General features: G+C 37.9%; 1 protein-coding gene across 7 annotated transcripts in view; it reads left to right on the top strand.

The window, feature by feature from the left end:
* HS3ST5 (heparan sulfate-glucosamine 3-sulfotransferase 5) overlaps positions 1-21,678 on the top strand; it is a 250,976-nt gene that overhangs the window by 227,298 nt on the left and 2,000 nt on the right. For 5 of the 7 annotated variants that reach the window (XM_074333460.2, XM_088795502.1, XM_019742909.3 and 2 more), the window contains one exon: positions 18,304-18,442. In XM_074333460.2, the coding sequence (XP_074189561.1) occupies positions 18,336-18,442 (107 nt within the window). In that variant the 5' untranslated portion in view covers positions 18,304-18,335. Of the gene's footprint in view, positions 1-11,386; positions 11,864-11,909; positions 16,453-18,303; positions 18,443-21,678 lie in introns of those variants that run through there. The other 2 variants (XM_074333463.2, XM_019742913.3) reach the window with 2 other exon arrangements.

Here is a 21,678-nt window from a genome sequence, read left to right on the forward strand (position 1 = left end):
GGCACAGATTATACCACTAAACTAATGGCATTGTGAATCTTAAAAATGGAAGGACCTGAGAGACTGCCTAGCCCAGCTCTCAGTTTTACAAAGGTGTGATTGAGGACCAAAGAGATGACCCTTGGCTTTTAATTTCTTCTTCACTGAGCTTTTTTTTTTTTTTTTTTTTCCCCTATTAAATCATTGTCATTTTGGAAAACAGAAAAATGTCTGGGATGATTTTAACCGAATAAGAGTTTGGAAGTGAATTGTTTTGACATCTGCCATGTCATTGTGAAACTGAGCTCACTCTTCTCAGAGAATGTTGCTAGCGAATGTGATAGCATAACCTATTACACATTTTTACCAGAAAACTAACAAGCGTTCTCTAGGACTGCTGAGCTCTGCCCTCATTGCTTATTCCCGTGTGGAAACACAACAAAATCCATCATAAACAGAAACAGGTAAATCAGAAAAAATGCAAAGGCCTTTTCTACTTTGTTTGCTGGGGAAGGCCAAGATGATGGCTTCCTCCGATGGTCATTCCAGACCATTGCTTAGTACATTCGAAAAGACACATCTAAGCATTTATATATGGAAATGCTTTTGAATCAGTAAGATGAGACTGGCATCTTAAGACTCGGTAGCTTTAATCAAACTGTTTGCTCAACATACTTCAATACTTGATCCACAAACTTATTTCAAGATTAGAATGCCAAGGTGAAGATTAACACCTCTAGTTCAGTGGGGCTAATGAGACATGACTTATTAATCCTACAAGAAAAGCTTAATTACACACTGGAGCACTGCTTGTTTCATTGTTAAATACTACCCAGCCCCTGAAGAATTAGAAAATAGATAAGGACTAAAATAGAAAGTGGTGTCATAATTAGGCCCTCTGAAATGAAAGTAATACTTTTTGTCCTCACATGGAAAGTATGTGTCACTTTTCCCCCCTAAATAACTCAATATTAGCATTTGTAATAAAAGCTTGATACAGACATTCCTGAAATAGCTAGACATGTGGACACTGGGGAAATAGGAGATTATGATTCAACAGAACTCTGCTAAGAAGGCCAACTTTATTGCCTAGTTTCAGCTGCAGCAATGTCAGTCACATCCAGGTTAATTAGCAAAACGACTTCATTATCATTTACTTCTTGTTCTTTTAATAGGTTCTTCCTATTAAGATACACTCATTTTTAACACTAAGGATTTCATGATACAAGTCTTCATATTTTTTTTAAAATTTATTGGGGTGACAATTGTTAGTGAAATTACATAGATTTCAGGTGTACAATTCCGTATTACATCATCTATAAATCCCATTGTGTGTTCATCACCCAGAGTCAGTTCTCCTTCCATCACCATATATTCGATCCCCCTTACCCTCATCTCCCACCCCCACCCCCCTTACCCTCTGGTAACCACTAAACTATTGTCTGTGTCTATGAGTTTCTGTTTCTCATTTGTTTGTCTTGTTCTTTTGTCGTTTTTGGTTTATATACCACATGTCAGTGAAATCATATGGTTCCCTGCTTTTTCTGTCTGACTTATTTCACTTAGCATTATACTCTCAGGATCCATCCATGTTGTCACAAATGTTCCTATATCATCTTTTCTCACCACCGAATAGTATTCCACTGTGTATATATACAAGTCTTCATATTTTGGAACATATTTTCATTATATTTTATTGGCACTTGTTTAATCAGTCCATCATACCCAGAAGAGAAGTAAGGGGATGGGGGAAGCAGGGCTGCAAAATAAGAGGATAGTAGACATTTACTTAAGCTTCCTAAAATTAAAAAGGTAGAACGTAGTAAACCCATGGTAATATGCATGATCAACAAGTTTTCCCATAATATTTGATGTTCTAAGTTCTGTTTTCATTAGTAAATTCAAGATAAGAGCACAAAGGAAGAAAAGAGGGGAGAAAAGGAGGAACAGAGGAAAGAAAGGAGAGAACTTCTGGGACATTCATTTATCACTTCAGAATAAGATCCCTTGCTAAGATATAGATGGGGAAATATTGTTGGCATTTTACATACAATTAGTTACAAAGTATACTAATAAACCAGATTGTCAAATTATGTCAGTCACATCTAAATAACAAGCAAATTGCCTTACACAGATGGAAAATGTGTAAGATGCATAGCTCTCTTGTGTAAACAACCTCAACTAAGATGTATTGATTAATTTTGTCCTATTTATCTATTCTGTTTAAAATCATAGCCTGTATTCTTTTCACCTTCTTTTTAAAAAGAGAAAAATCATTAAAGCCTAAGCCTCACATTTCAAAATCATGAAGTTTTCACAAGTCTCCTAATTTTTAGCAGAGAGAGAATTCTACCTGCATTGGGTTCCCCAATATTGTCAATAACTATCTCCTCATCATTGCCAGTTTCAGAAATGTAGCAAGAGCATCCTTAATATAAAATTTTGGGGAGCCAATTTAGCAACCATTCTAATTGTTGTAATACTGGATTAAAAAAAAAAAAATATTACGAGAAAGGTTATTTTCTTTCCACACATGTTAAATCCCAAAAGTTGTGTTTTGAAGAGAATATTCCGAATAAGAAGTTAGCTGGTAAGACTAAGGTCATGAAGTTGACCAATGGCTTCCCTCTGTTTAATGGCCATGAATAATACCTCTTGCCCCAGCTATAATGAATGTGTGTTCTTATTCACAAGTAATAATGGGAAATAACGGAAGCAATCATAATATTTGGAAATAATATAGAAGACATACAGAAGACACACAGCTCTGACATGTCTTAGCTGTGTGATGTTTGATCATTTAAGTTCTCTGAGTTCCGCATTTCAAAGTGGGAGTGCTAATAATACCTAATAAATTTTCTTTGAGAATTTCATGATGTAATACATGTGAGAGAAGTGCTCTATAAAATATCAAGCAACAAATAAATGAACAAAAAGGACGAGGACAAGAAAAAATGGGGGAAACCAGTGAAAATTCATCACTGCTATTTTGAAAATTACTGAAAGTATATACTCTCTACGCAGACAAAAAGCAACTTGGAAGAGGTCATCTGAACAGGACGGAAAAGTGTAATGTACTCTTCCAAATCCACAGATACCTAGATGCCATTGTCATAAAAACTGTTGAGTGGCTAATTTCACAGTTGGCTAACAAGAATGTTTTAAACATAGTTCCCTATTGCTTCCCAATGTTCCTTCCCCTCACTAAGTGGTAGAGTGAAATCTCACTTCTCTATGAATCAGATCTGTAGTCTAGTATCAGCTCACTAGGTGTACTTACTTTGCATTGTTCATTTATTCATTCATTCACTCATGGGACCAATGTGTTCTGACCCCTGAAACATCAGGTCCTGCCCAGAGCACAAGAGATAGAGCAGTATATCTCCCACATGGCTTACACCTAGCAAGGGTCACTCAACCTCTCCAGCTGGAACTCAATCCGTGACAGGAAAATGGACAAGATGCCTTCTCAGTCTCTTCCAGTTCTAATGTTCTGAGTCTTTATTCCTCTCTGCAGATTTTCATTCTTTATTCTCCTCCAAAGATTCAGAGAATCTTCTTGCAGGTCTTTCCCTCTGATTAAATTATGAAATCATATTTATAGTCTGTATATATACATACATAAACATGTCTATACATATATACACATATACATGTATATAACCGATTTCCTAAATAGAATTCATCTATGCATCACACTGAGAGTCACTGAGGGAAGTCATTATGCTATATGTGGATGTATATGTAGGTATATTAAATTGTCCCTATTCTCTAAGTGCTTATATGTAATAGAGGAGACAAATTATGTTCACAAATAATTATATATCAGAATTTTTCCTTTAGAAAAAAAAAATCCTTTCAGTTGCTGAAATCAGAGAAGACTTATTATAGCTAGAGGAGCTAACATGAGCCTGGGAAAAGTGATAAAATTTTGATGAGCAAAATGGAAGGAGAGAAGGTCATACAAGAAGTAGTGTGGGCAGAGGAAAAGAATAAGAATAGGGCTTCTGAAAAAATACTGTCCATGATGGACATTTCACATGTGAGACATGAGACATGAGAGATTGAGGCCAAATGTGAATCATAATGCCCAATCCAGGTGCTGGGACTTTTACCTTGGCTAGCATTGTCACACAGAGTACATATAATGCAAGCCACATACATAATTGTAAGACTTAAGTGTCCTCATTAAAAATGGTAAACAGGTGAAATTAATTTTAGTCATATATTTCCTTTTACTCAGTATATAGGTACAATATCATCTCAGCATATAATCAATAGGAAACATTATTAATGAGATATTTTATATTCTTTTTCATACTATGTCTGAAATCTGTGGATATTTAACACTTCAGCACATCTGAACTTCTGCTAAGGGCTAGTGACTAGAGACTACCATACTGACAGCGCAGCTCTAGGCTATGGAGAAACACTACTGGGTTTTGAGGTAGAGAGTGATTCAGTAAAAGCAATTTTTGGCAGCTGAAAGAGGTTGGGCTATGTAAAGCTGTATCAGCTTGTGGGAATAGTATGAACATAGGACAGGGAGATGGTCCTGATGAAATAATCCAAGTTTGAAGTGATTGGGATGGACTGTGGTGGTCGACTCCCATATTACAGAAGTTTGGGAGAAATATCAAGTCTGCACAATCCAACTGAAGAAGAAAGCAATGTGCAATATGCCAACTAATATACGTAAAGGAAAAGAAGAATTATTTTTTTGCCTCACCTGATTATCTTCCTTATCTCACTAGATAGGAACCGCAATTTCACAAACGTCTACTAATGAACTGTGCCAGGCTTTGGGGCAAGCAGAGTGTGTGTGTGTGTGTGTGTGCGTGTGTGTGTAAATGGTTGTCCTTAATGTCAGTAACTATATTTTGTGGGGAAAGTGGGCACTTACATAACAGAAAGCCAAGCTATTCTTGAATGTCCTGGAAACACTAAAGAGGGAATATACAATTCTGCCTGGAAGAATCTAGGAAAGATTTTGGGGGGAAGTGACATCTGAACTGAATATTCAAAGGTAAGTACAATTCCTATAAGTGGAAAGAGAAGAAAGGGCTTCATGAGAGGAAGGAAGAGCATGAGGGAAATTAGGAAATTATCTGGCATGTTTTAGAAATGAATATTTGCCAAATTTAGGGTCTCTGTGGACATACCACAAGAAATGAAGCTGGAAAGGTAATTAAGGAGAGATTGGTGGTGGGGGAAGGTCAATACTTAGCTAAATGCACAGTGTTCCAGTTTGCCACAGAGACTTGGATCATCATCGGAAAGAGAAGCCTCTCTGGAGCCCACAAGTGAGCGTTGGGGTACATGGCTCTGGCTTGAGGAAAAGACACAGAGGGGTCGGTTTCTGAGAGAGTAATATGAAGACAATAGCTTGCACATGCTAACTCAGAGTACTGCCTTAGTGTCAGGTATAACGATCGGCCTTTTCACTGAAAAGTATTCGACATTTCACTAAATTGACCTTTTCTTGCCAATAGCAAATTCACTTGCATTATCGTCTCCGTTCAAAGTTTGAGCATTGTTAGGGGTACAATGTATTTCTTGAAGGTGAGCTTTTGCTGTTTGGCACTCAGTATTCTGTGAGAAGAAAGCTTCAGGGGGAAAAAAATCACTGCAGCTTCATAACAAATGATGACAAATACAGCAACTTAAAAAGGACACCCATTTATCAGCTCACAGCTCTGTAGGTCAGAAGTCCAGGTAGGCTTAACTGGATTCTCTGCAGAGTCTCACAAGGCTGAAATCAAGCTGTCAGCTTGTCTGAGCTTGTACCTGGAGACTCCGGAGAAGAACTGGCTTCCAAGTTTATTCTTGTGGTTGACAGAATTTAGTACCTTGTGGTGGTAGGAATGAGGTCCCCACATTCTTTTTGGCTGCTGGCCATAGGTTCCTATCAGTTCCTGGAAGTTGCTCTTTACACAAACTTAGAACTTAAAGTCTAGCATGGCTTCTAGCAGCCTAAGACCATGTCCCTGGGAAGACTCCAGCCCCCCTTAAAATGCCTGCCTGAGATGGCTCGATGCTGCCAAAGGAATTTACTGTTTATCAGCCAAAACCTGACATAGTGCCATGAACTCCCTCTTAAAGCAGTTACTTTAGAAAACTTATAATTACAAACCCTTTCACTGCCCCTTTGAGATATAAATCTCCTACCACCCAGAACTGTCTCCTTAAGGACCTGGAATACAAACCCCCAGGGAAGAAGCTGTTCCTCTCTTGTGTCCCAGTCCCTCTGGGAGAGTAAGGACCTCATTGAGCTGAGTGCCTTGCTCTAATTTGCAAGCTACCTCCTGTCCTAAAGATATAAGACGTATTTGTTTTTGTTTTTTCCTCCGGATAAGAGCAATTAACAAAGGCCAGATGGCTTAATCACAGTGACCAACTCCTTCCCAGTTTTTGTAATTTTCCACTTCCCTGACTGCTAGAGGTCTTACTTGTTCCTTCTTCCTCTTTCCTTCTCCCTCATTCTCTCTTTAAAATACTCGGTCACCTCTCCACATCAGAGTTGAGCTCAGTGCATACTGAAGTCTTTTCCCCTGCTGCAGTAGTAATATTATTGAATAAAATCTGTCTTTACTACCCTTATCTGGTGCCCAGCTTCATTGTTCTTTACCACCACTCAATAAATGAGGGCTTTATTACATCCAGGCACATTCCCCTGGTGAAGCTGTTTGCCTCCTGGGTGCTAACTCTACTTTGCCAGCTCCTGTGTTCTTTATGTTTGAGAGGTGACTGCTGGCCTAAGAGGGCTTTCGCTGAACACTAAATGCATTAAAATGCATTTTTAAAAAATAAGATTAATTTTCAGAAGCAAAGATTTTAGTAATCTATTCTTTTAAACTAATTTTTAATTCACTACTAGTCTTATTAACTAACAAATCCTTCAGTAATTAGATCACCCTAAAAGAGAAAATAGGTAAAAGAAAGCAAGCGCTACCTATTTTTTTCCTTTGGGAAGGAGAAGAAATTGAAGAAAATACTTCTGCATTTGATTTGAAATGTCATAGCTTTTGTTTGCTGAATGGGAGGAAATTCTACTTCTGGCAAAAGGAAAATGGAAGAGCTGAGATGCAAGAAGGAATAATGAGACAGAAAGTAGATTAGTGGCTGCCTAGGATTGGGGAGGGAGAGATGGGGACATGGGGATGACTGCTAATGAGTACAGTGTTTCTTTTGAGGGTAATGAAATGTTCTAAAATATGTGGTGATGACTGTACAATTCTGAGCATACTAAAATCCATTGAATCGTACACTTTCAAATGGGAGAATTTTATGCTATGTGATTATATCTCAAAGCTGATACCAATAAAAAAGGAATAGTGAGTGGCAATATTGATAAATATGGATAATTCTAAACAAATAAGGATTGTGTAAAACAGTAATAACAAAATAATGCCTAATTTAGGAGGGGTTGGAAAAACAGACTAAAATGAAAATCCTGACCAAATATATACATACTAGTTGGGAGGAGGTGATTGGAGTTAATGTTTTGAGTTTATCATTAGCATAATGATTGTTAATCTCAGGAATTATTAACTGGATTTTATTTTCTTTTTCTACCCTTGATGAATCTATTGTAATCCTCCTCATCCTTCCAGGATATTTTTCTGTGAAGAACTGATGATCCAACCAGACAGAGAGAGAAAAATAATATTAACAATTGTTCATTCCAAATTACTTTATACCTCTTTCATTGTTTCTAAGTCCTATACTTGAACAAAAATTACTTTAGCACTCTTTCAAAACCTATAGCATGCAAGGATTAGTTTTGCACTGATAATTAACATCCAGTCCTTGTACTAAAATTAATCCAAATCTTCATAGAAAGAGGATGAATTTTCCTACAAACACCAAGGTCAATATAGCTAAATTCTATTTTGAACTCTGCTGGTCATTAGATAGGTGGATCTAGGCATTTGGAACGAGTGTTGGCTTCCTCGTCTCTTGAATGGACAGTAAAATAGGTAGTGTGTCCTTCATATCTTTGTTGTAAAAATCAAGTAAAATGGTGTTTAAACTAGAGCTTTGAAAACTGTAAAGTGCCACACAGATGGTACTACTGTGAAAATTGTGTTTTTATGATGATGAACTGCATTACAGGAAAACTTGCTCTAAAGTTTTTTAGGTTGTACCTGTACATATTTGCTTAAATTTTATATTACACATGTTGAATTTTCTGAGTCTAACTTAGTAATTTGAACATGGTACATTCACATTTTTGTGTAATCGATCTGCTAATGGTTTAATTCTTCACTTAAAATGTCTAATGTAAAAATTAACATCATCTTCAGTCATTATAAAAGAAATATATTAGCTTAGTGTTACAGAGATTAAAAGGGAAGAAAAAGACATTGTAGACAGAGGACAATGAGAACTACAATCCAATGAAAATTAATGATAAAAAAATCATTGTACTTTTAGCCTCTTTATGGCATTAAGAGACATTCACACACACACACACACACACACACACACACACACACACACACACCATTTCTTTGGTCCTCACCAAAAACAAAATTTGTGAGATAAGAAATAAGACTAAAAAGTTGACTTTCTGTTTGGTAGTTACTACACTTGATTTGAAAATAAATATATTCAACTATTACTGGGTGTGACAAGTAGAACTAATATTACTATATAATTGACTTCAACTATACAAGGCAGAGGGAAGAACTTATCCAGTTAACTTGACCTCTTTAAGTGCATGAGCCTAATTTACCGGAATGATCTGTTTGGACCGTGTATATTAACTTAATTACCTGTATAATTATTACCTCTCCAACTTATACTTTTCTATATAAACAGGATTAGAGTGTGAAAGATTCTGCTTCTGAAACTCACCAGCAGGACAAATTTACTAAACTCCCAACATCTATTTAATGAAGTAAAAAGAAACTTTAGGAGAAACATTAGTTTCATGTACCAATGAGATGCTGAGATTAAGAGTAATTGGGATTCCATGTCAAAATAAAATTCAGTTCCCATCTCTTTCCTTAAGACATCATTCTACTAAATGAGACCCCTGAACAGAAGCAGAATTAACTGGTTCTTTTTAAGTTTGGTCATTACAAATGCAAAATGAGTATCCTTCTGCATACAGAGTGCCAGAGGACTACTCAAGCTAAGGCAATAATGGTAGCTGTGATAAATTATGTATGCATGATATCAAAAGCTGAATGGAGGGAAGAAACCGAGAACCCATTTGAAAATTTGGAATGTGCTCAGAGCTGCTCCTACAGTAATTCCCAGGAGGAGAAGCACTAAGCACAGAGCAGTAATAAACTCTGTAGTTTTGTATAATTTATCAACTTTTTTTTCCTTTTCAGTTCCAACATTGACCCTTCATGGTTAACTGAAGAAACAAAGAGCTAAATAGCTTCCTTAGCGATTTGATAGATCAATTATGAGCACCCTGACTGATACATTTTCTGCTTAATCTACTAACAAATGGTGTCCATTTTCCTCTTAATCTACACCCCTATCTTCGCATTCGACTTGACATGTGCAGAACACTGCTTTCCATGCCCTTGTTCTCGTGCCCCTCTTCATTTGTTTCTTTCTCATTACAGCTCTCTTATGTGATCATTATAATAGAAGAAAAGTGAATTCTTTATGATAATTTTCCTCAGCTGCCCTTGGTTAATTTTTTCAAAATGTGATTCCTCTGGGTTCTCTGACAGCAGGGCACATTGAAAGCTAATCAGTAGACTCTTTCCTAAGTGTCGGTATCTTTTCAAGGAAATTTCCTATCTTAGAATGAGAGGATTGTTTTTCACAGTAATAGGGAGTATAATGTGATACAACCATCCTGAAAGAGGTCAAGACTGTTTAAAACTAGGGGATAATAAGAAATTAAAAGTTGAGAGTTACCTCGGGCACTAATTTCCCACCCACTGCAGTTGCCTTTACTTCCTTGTACATGAATCTCTCAATATAAGAACACTCATTTAGTGCTAATCTGGTGGAATCCCTTAGAATAAGAGAATGTTAGACCCAGGATAGATTGCTGAACTCAACCGTTTCAAAGCCCTGTATTTCTTGGGTGAAAAAAACAGAAGAGCAAGAAGTTTAAATGCTTTACCCAAGGTCAAATAGCAGGTAACTTAGTTTAAAAAACACTGCGTAAATTATAAATACATTATCTTTCTGTAAAAACATTACTTTTCATTCTTGTTATTATTATGATCATTACTTATTATGTATTCAAATTTTTCAAAATAAAAAGGTGGGAAAAATGAAGTCAATTATATTGTGCTCCATAAATCTTCAAAGTACTATACAAAGATACTGTTACCTACTTAAAGAGATGTGGTATCCAGATGCCATAGCTATTAGGATAGTCAAAGTTCATTCTATCCAACTGTTTTGATTATTCAGCAGTTATTTCCTGAGCATCTGTGACCCTAAATGTCAGTGATACAGCAATGAACAGGCACAGTCCTTAATCTCGTGGAACTTAACATTCTAGTTAGAGGAACACACAGTAAACAGGCAATTACAGTTCAGTTTCAATAGAATTAAATCAAGCACACTGTGGTGACACATAGAAGGATCATGTAAGCCAGCCTGAGTGATTAAGAAAGACTTTCCCAAGGAACCTAAGATCTAAAAGACAGGAATTAAACCAAAGCCTGGAGGAGGGGAGAGGAAAGCATTACTAGACGTGGCTAGCATTTACTGAATATTACTATGAGGCAAGCACTGTTCTAATTACTTGACATGCTCATTTACTCCTAATAGCAGCGCTATGGGAAAGGCTATTAGTATCCTATTGGGATACCTTTATTGGTGTCCCAGACCTGATCGATGGCACAGAGATATTTTTTTTTCAGGCTATGGAAATGTTATGCTTCTGGCCCTGAAGCAAAACTGACTGTGGCCTATTCAAAAGAACCACAAGTTGTCTTGTGTGCTGAAATTTGTACATTTAGCCATTGGGGGTTGTGTGAAGCTGCTTTGGAAAAGAGTAAAGGGTCTTTTAAAAACATGTGAATGATGATAGGGACCCATTAAACTATATTAAGCCTGAAGGCGACATGATCAAATTTCCATTTGGAAAGAGCACTCTGGCATCAGCATAGAGAATAAATTGAGGCAGCGACAAAACTGAGAGTAGGGAGACCAGTTAGGGGCCCATAACATTCTGAAAGTGTGACGTGAACCAAGGCAGTCACAAATGACAGTGCAGACAAGTAGGTGGATGGATTCTAATAGTATTTTGGAGATAGCATTTTACTGGCTGATTGGATGCTAGGGAAGGAATAGAACCGAGGATGAAGGACTCCAAGGTTTTTGGGTTGTGCGATGCAGTGGGCAGAAGGAGAGCCATTCGTGGAGATAGTGGGGGGGGGGGGGCTGGAGTATGATGGGGTTATAATGAGAGGTGATTGATGGATTTAACCAAGATCTTATGGAGATCTGAACCAAGTGGCATTCCAAACCAGTGTTACTTTGATCACCTACTATAAAAGCTATCAAAAAGGAAGTTCTTGAATTATCAGGAGAACAAGTGGGGTTCCTATCCTTCTGGCTGATTTTAATTATAAATGGCCTGATGACTGTGAAAAACCACTTTGTAAATTATAAAAACATTATCTTTCTGTAAAAACATTACTGTTCACTATTGTTATTATTATTGTTATTATTATCATTGCTAATTAATATTTTTCCTTCCTTTTATCAGGTTCAAACCACCCAAATGGCCCTTTTTACCTGCCCCTCCATGGAAACAATTTTTCTCTTTTACTCTTTTATTCACCTCCCCATCCCCTACTTCCAGGTTCAATGGCAGGTAATTTGGCTGGACTTAAGTGGTTTTGTCTGCTCTCATCAATCAATAAACAAGTATTTATTAAGAGTCTCCCAGGTGAGCATCCAAAGCTCTATGAGTGGCATTGCAATCAAGGGGCCATGTTCTTTGGGGTCAGATAATTCTGAATTTAAATCATCCTTCTGCATTTCCCAAAAACATGCCCTTGGGTAAATAATCTGCTCATCTCTCGGCTCTTGTTTCCATCAGAAAAAATAAAATGGATAATATTTCACAGTTCTGTTGTATTACATGAGATAATAAATGTGGAAGAAAGTAACAGAGAGCCTAGTGCTCAATAAACATAGTTCCTGTCCACCTCATAAGGCTGTTGCTCAGATAAATGAGCTAATACTCAAAAGACAGTTATTATTTCCTTGCAATAATTCTGCTATAAAAGTTCAGTCATTTTTAATGAACTTTGCTGCTATTGTTTCTATTATTGTTTTTACTGGTACCAGGGGCTTGCGGTAACCATGTCGACAAATCTTTGAGCGGCATTCGAATGTGCCTTTATTATTATTATTTTCGAATTCCCTTATTTCTTGTTTCAGCTTGGGAATCATTTTCTTCTTTGCTTAGTGCTGCTTTGGAGAAACAGCCAGATGTCTTTACAATTTGTCGCTTCTGGCAACATACTCTGTTATTTAGACACTCTGCTTTGTTCAGCTAAGTTACCGTGTCTATTAAAGCTTTAGTAATCTGGAAAAACTATAATTATGCTGTTCTTGGAACACAAAATGAAAATTACTTAGAGATTAAAAACTGGAGCTGAAGGAGGGCTTAAATGTCATTGTAGGTCTGTAACCTTTTTTTGAATAAAAAGAAATAATATACTTTTTTAAAACTTTCACTTTATATAAATAGCCTATTACCAGTATGATTTCTCTAAAGAAAGATTATTAAGATATGCATTAAAGCTGGCAGAGATAAAGGGAAGGCGCTTTGGTGTTAGAGGAGTAGTTAACCTTCCCGTGTTTAAGAGTTAACCCTCCTGGTTTTACAGTGGTGTCCACAAGGATTGGTTGGTGTGGCTTCTCCTTAGCTTATATTCCTGGACCGAAGGCAACAATTACCAGTTTTTAAGACTTCATCCTAGTAGACACTCGAGTACTTCATGATGTTGTAGAAAACCAAAGAGGTATCTTGAATATTTAACTAACTGAGTATCTTTGGTTTTTCCCGAGCAAGGTTTATTCAGAAGCTGCTAAGATATTGTCTCTTAGCACGTAATCTGAGACTGATTACAAAACAGAATAAGATTTCATTTCCTGTGTCCTAGAGAAGCTCATTAGAAACTACTGGGTTTGTCTTCCTCATTTCTCAAAAATTCCAAGGATTGCAGCTTAGCAAGATAAGCGTTAACTTCTTGTTTTTGTTTTTGGTAATTGTGCCATCTGGCATTCTAATGTTTAACAGGAGTTTCCATTAAAAGTTATTTGTATTGAAAATGGACTTATATTTTTCATAATCCAATTATACGATTAATGAAAACTACAATTATTTTATTGTTTTCCTCTTGAAAATGAATTGTAAGAACAAATTTATCAGGCTCCTGAAAATATTAATTTTGCTTAATTTTTTAAAAGTGCCCAAATGTTCATAAAGTTCTATCCCAGAGTCTGACTTAAGGCTTATATCATAACAACCCTGTGAGATAGACATTGTCTTTGTTTTACAGATGAGAATACCAAAATTCAGAAAATTTCAATTACGAAATTTAAACCAAAACGTGACTCGGGGTCTCTGACTCCCAATCCAGTCTTTGTACTTCACCATGGACAACTCAGTCATATTAGCTGAGATCTAATATAAAAATTGTAGTTGCCCTGAGTGGCATAGTGGACATGAGGATGCTTTGGAGGGTATAATGGGCCTGACATAAGTAGAGAAGGCAATGTAAGGAGTTAAGCCAGTCCTGCACACAAAAGGCTGGAGAAACGAGGCCTCCCAAAGAGAGAGGCCCCGTGGGTGTATTTAAAGCATCTGAGACATAAAGAGGCCAAACTGGCAGTAGCAGTGTATTCTACAGAGCAAAACCTCCATGATAATAACTGGGCTTATCTTAAAGGGAGAGTCTATAGGTGGACTATTGGAGCCTTTGAGAATGAAAGATCTTCAGTGGCAGTAGAAAAAATAATGACCTCATATTCAGTCAGGTTTAATAAATACAAGGTTTACCAGATGACATGTGCTTTGCGGTAGAAGGCTTGCTAGCTTTGTTGTGATATTCTCCTATATCTTGAACTACTTCCTTAGCACCCTTCACATCTTCGGTGATTTTTTTCCTCCTTCTTTTTCCTGCCTGCCACCTTGGATCAGAGTTCAGCCATGAGGTCATTTTATAGCTTCACTCACCCCCTACATGCAAATGTCTCCCAAGTGTTAGCCCTAAGCCCAGCTACTACCCTTTGGTCCTGTAATTATCTTCACAATGTACCCAGCCATTTACTACCCACCAATGGGAAGTGGTCAGAGTTTTTTCCCCAAAATTCCACATCCACCAGGATCACCTCCCCAGGAAGATATTAATAGGATCTGGAAGTCTCTAAGAAAGAGACATAGGGAAGATTGAAGGCCAGTGAGGGAGATGACTAAAGCATAGAGATGAGAGTGAAAGGGTATGGAGAGCAGTAAAGAGGCCAGCCTGAATAGTACAGACACCGATGTGCATGAGTAATAAGAGGGAATGAAACTAACCACTCAAACTGGGATCTCAGAAGGACGGGCCTGGGCCTTCAAGGGGAAGAGACTGGACTTGATCCAGTGAACAACCAACAGCAGATGAGGGACAAAGTAACTTGTATTAGGAAAATTAATCCGACTGTATGGGCCATAGGAAATGAACAGGGAGACATACCAAATGTCAAGAATTAAGGGAGGCATTAAGTGCCTTGACAGGACAAGGCAAGAAGAAATTAAGGAGCAAGTGTACTGACTGTGGTAACTGAAAAAGAAAAAGACAGTAGAAAATTATTTTAAGTTTTGTGTATCATTCACTCCACTGTAAAAATACAGACATGCAATTAATACAGACCCATTGAATTGGAATTTCTGAAGTTGGTATCAGGTGTGTGTTTTCTAAAGGCTCTGCAAGCTCACCATGGAGAACCACTAGCTTATAGAGCAAAGCAGACAGAGTCTGGGCTCACTGCCTTTCAGTTAGCTTTCTCGTCCTTCTAAGTCAATTCATAGTTTTAGCCCATTGCTAGGAGGAGGAGTGATACACACAGAATAAGGGAGCAGCTACCACAAATCTAACACTTATGAACAATGGAATGACTGTCTGGTTCTGCCTGCAAGAACAAGAATTCAGTGGAGGTAGATGACAGTGGACTGAGGCATCAGCTGGAGGGGACTTCCACAGGAACTGGGACACAGCCCAGACCTTACAGGGTGAACTGTAGCTAAAGGCAGATGGACTGATGAGCTGGTGAAAGTGGACAAGCATTGTGTAGTATAATTCTGAGCAGAAGAGTGTGGGTGCTGCGTTTGAATAGCCAAGGAGGCCAGGTAACTTCCCAGCCTCCCTCCATGTTGCTCCTCTGTACGAGGCTGGTGACCCTCAGAAGGGCCGTGGAGCAAGCACATTTTACCTTTACTTTTCCCACTTCTCCCATTTGCAGCTGACCCTCTTCCACCACATGATAGCTTTCATTCTCTGATACTCTTCATGAATGTACATTAAATTCATTCACACTTACAAATGACACATCCCGTATGTTAGTCTGCATTATTAATAAACTTTTGTATAGTAATGTCACTTGTAGAAACCTTTGTTCATTCTCACTACAGCCCTGTGGATGGGGAGGTCAGAGATTATCCTCCATTTTATAGGTAGAGAACAAAAGGCCCAGAGAATCTAAGTGGCCACCTCAAGATCACAGAGTTACTAAGTGGAGAATTTGACTAGGGGACTGCGGCCCACTTTTCCTTCTGCCACGCTGTTCTGCATCTTGCTGCAGTGTTTGCGTTTCAGCAGGGATGAGAGCCATGTGCTAAAGGCATGTGCCTCTCATTCAGGACTTCGGACATCAACTTAGAGGTAGGAAAGTGACTCCCAGCAAAGCCCTGAATCACCCTACGTAAGTCATGCCTTTGCTTGTCACATTACCTGCCAGTTGTGTGATCACAGGCAAGGTAGAGAACATTATTATCTGAGTTTCATAGATAACTATATCTGCTTCATAGGGTTTTTCTGAGAATTTCCTGAAATACCGCCTGGACAATGTCCTTGCCACATAGTAGGCTTCAATACACCTCATTTTTCTCCCCTTTTTCTTCCCCATTACACCTACACACAAGACAAGCCGTACCAAGTCAACTACACACTCCCCCAGACCCTGCAAAGATCCTTACTACCTCCTTTTTACTTTTGCTCTTAGCTCTTTCTATCCCCCTCAATCCCTGTGCCCTGCCACTCCAGCCTCTCCTGACTTCTCCAAGTAGCCAAGCATTTTCCCTTCTCAGTACTTTTGCGAACGCTGATTTCTCTACCTGAAACCCACGTTACCCTACGCCTGCCCACTTTGCTCTTCATGTTCCAGATGTCAGCCCAAGTGTCACTTCTTCAGGAAGGACTGAAATAGGTTCCTCCTGTGACTCTTTCTCACTGCATCCTGTAATTTGCATTGCTATTACAGATTGTAAGTATGTGTGAATTCTGTTTACTGGTTTAATGTGTTTTCTGCACTAGACTATAGACTCCCATGCTGGCTGCTATCCCACAGTACCCAGTACAGAATCAAGTACATAGGCATATAAATATTTGTTGGCTGTGTGTTGGATGAATGCTGCTGTTATCTCTCTCCTTTGGGATACTCCCCTACAGCATCCTCACTAAATCATGCACCATGCACTACATCCCCCCCCCAAAAAAAAGGAACTCCTATGGAGCTCACATCACTGACCATTTCCTTTATTTTCTTTCCCCAACATTTATTCACACATTATCATAAATTAGGTTGCATTCTTTGGATGTTTCACGATTCCCTAATCACATCATTAGTTTTACAAATTCTAAAACTCCTTCAGGATCTTTTTTGGAGTCCCCGATAAACCTAGTAGAATAGCCAGAAACGCTATTCATGCTCAGTAATCTTTTGAGGAAAATGAATAGATCAGTCAATCCTAGTATATCCCTTTTGCATGGAGAAAATCTTTACATAGCAAATATAGAGACATAATTACAGCAAAACAATTTCTAACTATTACCCATTGCTGTAGTCCCTTTTCTCGGGTTTCTATTTTGAGTTTCAATAAGAAGCAAATTATCTTATCTTGAAAGGGGGTTTGGATTTATTTTTAATAAGAAAGGCTGGATTGGAAGCTTGCATGTTTCTCCAAAATTTAATAATAGCACTAGTAGAGACTTACACTCCTCAGCTGGCCTTATTTCAGTTATGAGTATTATACAAAGTTTGTAGGTAAGCTTCTGTCGTGATGTAAGAGCAAGACCCATATCACCAAATATGTTTAAATTCATTGAGAGCCAGAAGGGGTCACATAGCAGGTGCATCTAGTCTGAGCATGTTTTCAGAATCAGTCGGTCCAATTCAGAAATGGACAGAGAATTTCAAGAGAAACATCAGGTGACTTAGAGTTACTGTCCTCAAACAGGAGGTCCTAGTAATTACCCACTGATAACCTCAGTAAATAAAGAAATAGCTTTTGATCTTACCCCCTTCCTCCATTCACATCTAAAACAAAACAAAACAGAAACATGTAAGTAAACTATGTCATTATTGTGCCCCAAAGGATAACTCAACTGAGCTGGGATTTTAATTTCTACATCCATCCTGCTATTCTGGAGCAGAGCCTTCAGTTTACTAGTTACCCTGCTGATAAACCTCACGTTGCTCATTTTATCAGTATTTTTTGAGCAATTAACAACAATAGATATATACATATATGTACACCCATACCTATAGAATGTATGCATTTTAATTTCATTTGACAATTGCCTAGCAGGTTCTGTCTACGTAGTTACCGTGTTTCCCCAAAAATAAGGCTTAGCTGGACCATCAGCTCTAATGTGTCTTTTGGAGCAAAAATTAATATAAGACCTGGTCTCATTTTACTATAAGACCAGGTCTTATATAATATAAGACTGGATCGTATTTTACTATGAGACCAGGTCAATATAATATAATATAATATAATATAACATAATATAATATAATACTGGGTCTTATATTAATTTTTGCTCCAAAAGATGCATTAGAGTTGATTGTCCAGCTAGGTCTTATTTTCAGGGAAACACGGTAGTATCTTCCCCCTGGTTTAGTATTTGATCTTATAACATGGGCCAGGAAAAAGAAAGTAAGTTTTGCTAAATATCCGTTACACCATTACCATCGTCAAGGTGGGTACGATGGCTGTTCTTCATGTGGCATCACTTAATCACCTGTATTCCCACCCCTGCTTGGCTTTGTGACCATCAACAGAGCCTATATGAGACGACTGCTGATGAGTCCCTTTCTATCCCCATCTCTCAGGCTGCAGAAGTCCTGAAGGTTGATGGAGGGCCATGCTATTCAAACAGCAGGCGTGGCTGAGACAGAAGCTCCTGGTGCTGGGAAGCCTTGCTGTTGGGAGTCTCCTGTATCTAGTCGCCAGAGTTGGGAGCTTGGATAGGTAGGTGATTAAATACATATTTATGCCCATGTGACTTTAAGTGTCTCTTGACTGATACTGCCTTAGGACATAATTTTAAGTCTATCCCTTTGTTTTCCTCCTTCAAAATTCCCAAGAAGCATGCTTTTCTGCAGTATTGATTTTGATTTATTAAATCTTTAAAAGAAAGAGATCCAAGTTGCTCAAACCAAGGTTGTCGTCAAGATCATTTTTATTCTGTGTGCATTGACACTTGTTTTCAGAGAAGGGATAAAGCCGTGTACAGTAAAAATATCATTTTATAGAGCTCACTGTGTGCATCTGGTTGTTGACCTCTAGCAAAATAGTAATGATGTATTTATGTATCTTCATTTTGAAATTTATGAGTGAACAATTAATGTGCTACCAGGAAAGTTAAAATTATGTTCAAGCCTGTAAAGGAGCTCAAGTTTGGAATACACTGCCCTGGAAAGATGGCTGCAGGCTTGGGGAGCTTTAACTATGCTAATTAGCTCTGGTTTCCAGGATCTGAATGTACCAGACCAGGAAGCTGCTATTCAGAGTAAGTGCCCAGAAAGCAACAGAAAATCCATGGAGAGGAAATTTACAAAGCTAGGGGTTGGCTCTATTAAATAAGCAAACAGTAAAGAGGTGCTAGACCTGCACAAGTCCCAGCGATGTCGTCTGGCTTCACATTGAATACCTCTGTGCTGTCCCACATCCGGTATGATTGTTAAGGATAGAGAAGTGAATTTCTGAAACATGAAGCTTCCTTGTTTGCCTTTTAACATTAACTGTTGCACTGGAAAGACTATAAAGTATGTTCTCCAGGCATTCAATTCTTAATCTTCCATGAAAATGAAACCACACTTTAAAATGAAAATATCTTCCTTACAGTTTTCCTTTTCTAATCTATAGATCTTACACCTGGGATATTTAACAAATAATTTAGCAGTGGTCTTTATTTTCCTTCAGCGAGTGTCAATTTTGACAAATAAAGTGAACCCTTTTGGATGTTTTTCAATTTAAAATTCCTGAGTAAACTTTCTACTCACTAGTTGCTAACAATGGGAAATGGTATAATCCAGAGATTATCAAGGACTTCAAGCTGTTCCCAAAAAGTAGTGCTCAGTGATTAGTGAAAAGCCGTGAGGTGATATCATTGTCCTGTGTCCACAAAAAATACTTTTCTAGCAAGTTCTCCGCAATGTCTTTAGTTAGCTTCCAATTATTATATTTGCTTTTTATTGAGTAATTGATCTAATAATCATTAATGCATTAGTTATTTAGTTGATGATTCTTTTCATTTTTAACCTGATCTATCGTCTCTAATGGCATAACTTTTAGAAGGAATTGGATTGTTTGGTAGGCTTTCTCAAAAGATGTCAGTTGAGAGTTTAAGCAGATTATGTCGAAATTGACACATTCCTACTTTGGCCTATTTAGTAACTGAAGACCCCACTCTCTGGGTAGGAGGCTGAGCTCAGTTACTTCTACTGTCCTTTTCAATCCTAAAACTCCATGTGTTTTGGTCTGAGGTCCATGCGCAGAATCTACTCTTCAGGAAGTGGGAGTAAGATGATATTTTCTCCTATCTTGAGTTAAGGAGTCCCAAAAGCAATTGTTTTGCAGGATATGAGCTCCTAAGGTAGAAGGTAGAAAGAGGAAGGAAGAAAAGAAGGAAAATGGCCCTTCCTAGAGGTAGGGAAATTCCTTTCTAGCTCCAAATGGCAGAGACAATCTGTTGCCACCTCTCTCAGCCAGGGTTCCTCGAGAGAATCAAGTCCTACAGGAAAGGAGTTGATGGACTATTTTCTCAATTCTCTCAAGGTTGACTCTAACATCATTGTACATGCATAGGAAAGCAGTCCATCCATTACAATCAATGGAAGGCTTAGGGAATTAGCACTTAATTTTCAAACAGAACCCAAGGATAGCTCTCAATGAATTTATGATATCTCAATCAATGTCACAATTAAAAACATCTTTGACTATGTATGTGTTGCTACTTTTATATCTTCCATTTACAGCTCTAGCATTAATCCTGTTAACAAATTTATTAAAAAAAATTTCATGTTTCTCTAAAATAGTAACTGAGGTATACCCTGTTTTTTTTATAGTAGTCCATATTTTCATGTTTTCTACAATGAACATGAATTGTTTTTAGAATAATAAAAGACAAGCCCCACAAAAAAGTAAAATATGTTTATATTGTTCCTTAAGCATTAGGATAGATAGCTGTTTAAAACAGAGCACAGGCCAAGCCCTTTCTCCTCAGTTCTGCAGAATGCATTGGCGTGACCTGAGGTTTTTCTCTACTCCCTTTAATTATAAACATTACAAAAGATAAGAAAGGTACAATAGAGTCTCTTGGGAAAAGCAAGAGAGAGCCTCATTGCCATAGCAAGGGAGACATAGACTCCAAATTATTAGGATAACTGGAACCTTCAGTGGAAGGAATTAGTTTAACAGCCATTTTACTAATATCACACCCTTTACCAAGATGGCTAAAATGTCTTATCAGATAAACTTAGAAAAATTATAATGAATTTGAGTTCAATTCCAGACTACACCCAAAAGGTATACTCAATTTATTAACCATATATGTTGGCCATGAGAAATTAAATAGTCACTCTACGCGAATATCATTGTGATTGTCACTACACCTTTCTCTCTGAGAAACGCATTATTTCAGGCAAAATTGAAGTGGAAATCCTCCTTTCTGGCTCCATCTATTGCGTCCCTTGTTTCTTGAGCTTGAGTCCCTGATTTAAACGGACTTGGCAATGAGGACCTGAGGTTTCTGGCCCTGTCAAGGTCTTGTTGATTTCTGGTCCCAAGTGTGGCAGGTGATATACAGCACTTGCTGATGGCATTGGGTTTGTTCCTACACTCAGCCAAGTAAAAACATGACCGCGAACTCTTTAGATAGAAAGAAAAAGAGAGGCAGAAGAAATATAGTACTCATCTAGCTGTCCCTAAGGCCAACAGCAGAAATTCTCATAAAATGAAAAGCTTAGCAAGTGCCAATTTTGGGATTTCTTAGGTTGGTGATGCAAATACCCAAGGGCAGAGACTGGGACCTCCTTTCATATTATGAGTGCTGCTGAACTGCAAAAAAATAATACCATTCGAAACCCAAAAGGCTGGCCTCAGTCTCCCAGCTAAAGATTATAATCTTCCACGTTTCATGTTTTCTAAATGATATTAACTGGTGAGCTATTAAAAGGCTATTAGTATGACTGGTGTCACTTGTC

Source organism: Rhinolophus sinicus, chromosome 2 (genome assembly GCF_057876585.1).
Source record: "Rhinolophus sinicus isolate RSI-liver-muscle chromosome 2, RSI-T2T, whole genome shotgun sequence".
In the NCBI taxonomy this organism is placed as follows: Eukaryota; Metazoa; Chordata; class Mammalia; order Chiroptera; family Rhinolophidae; genus Rhinolophus; species Rhinolophus sinicus.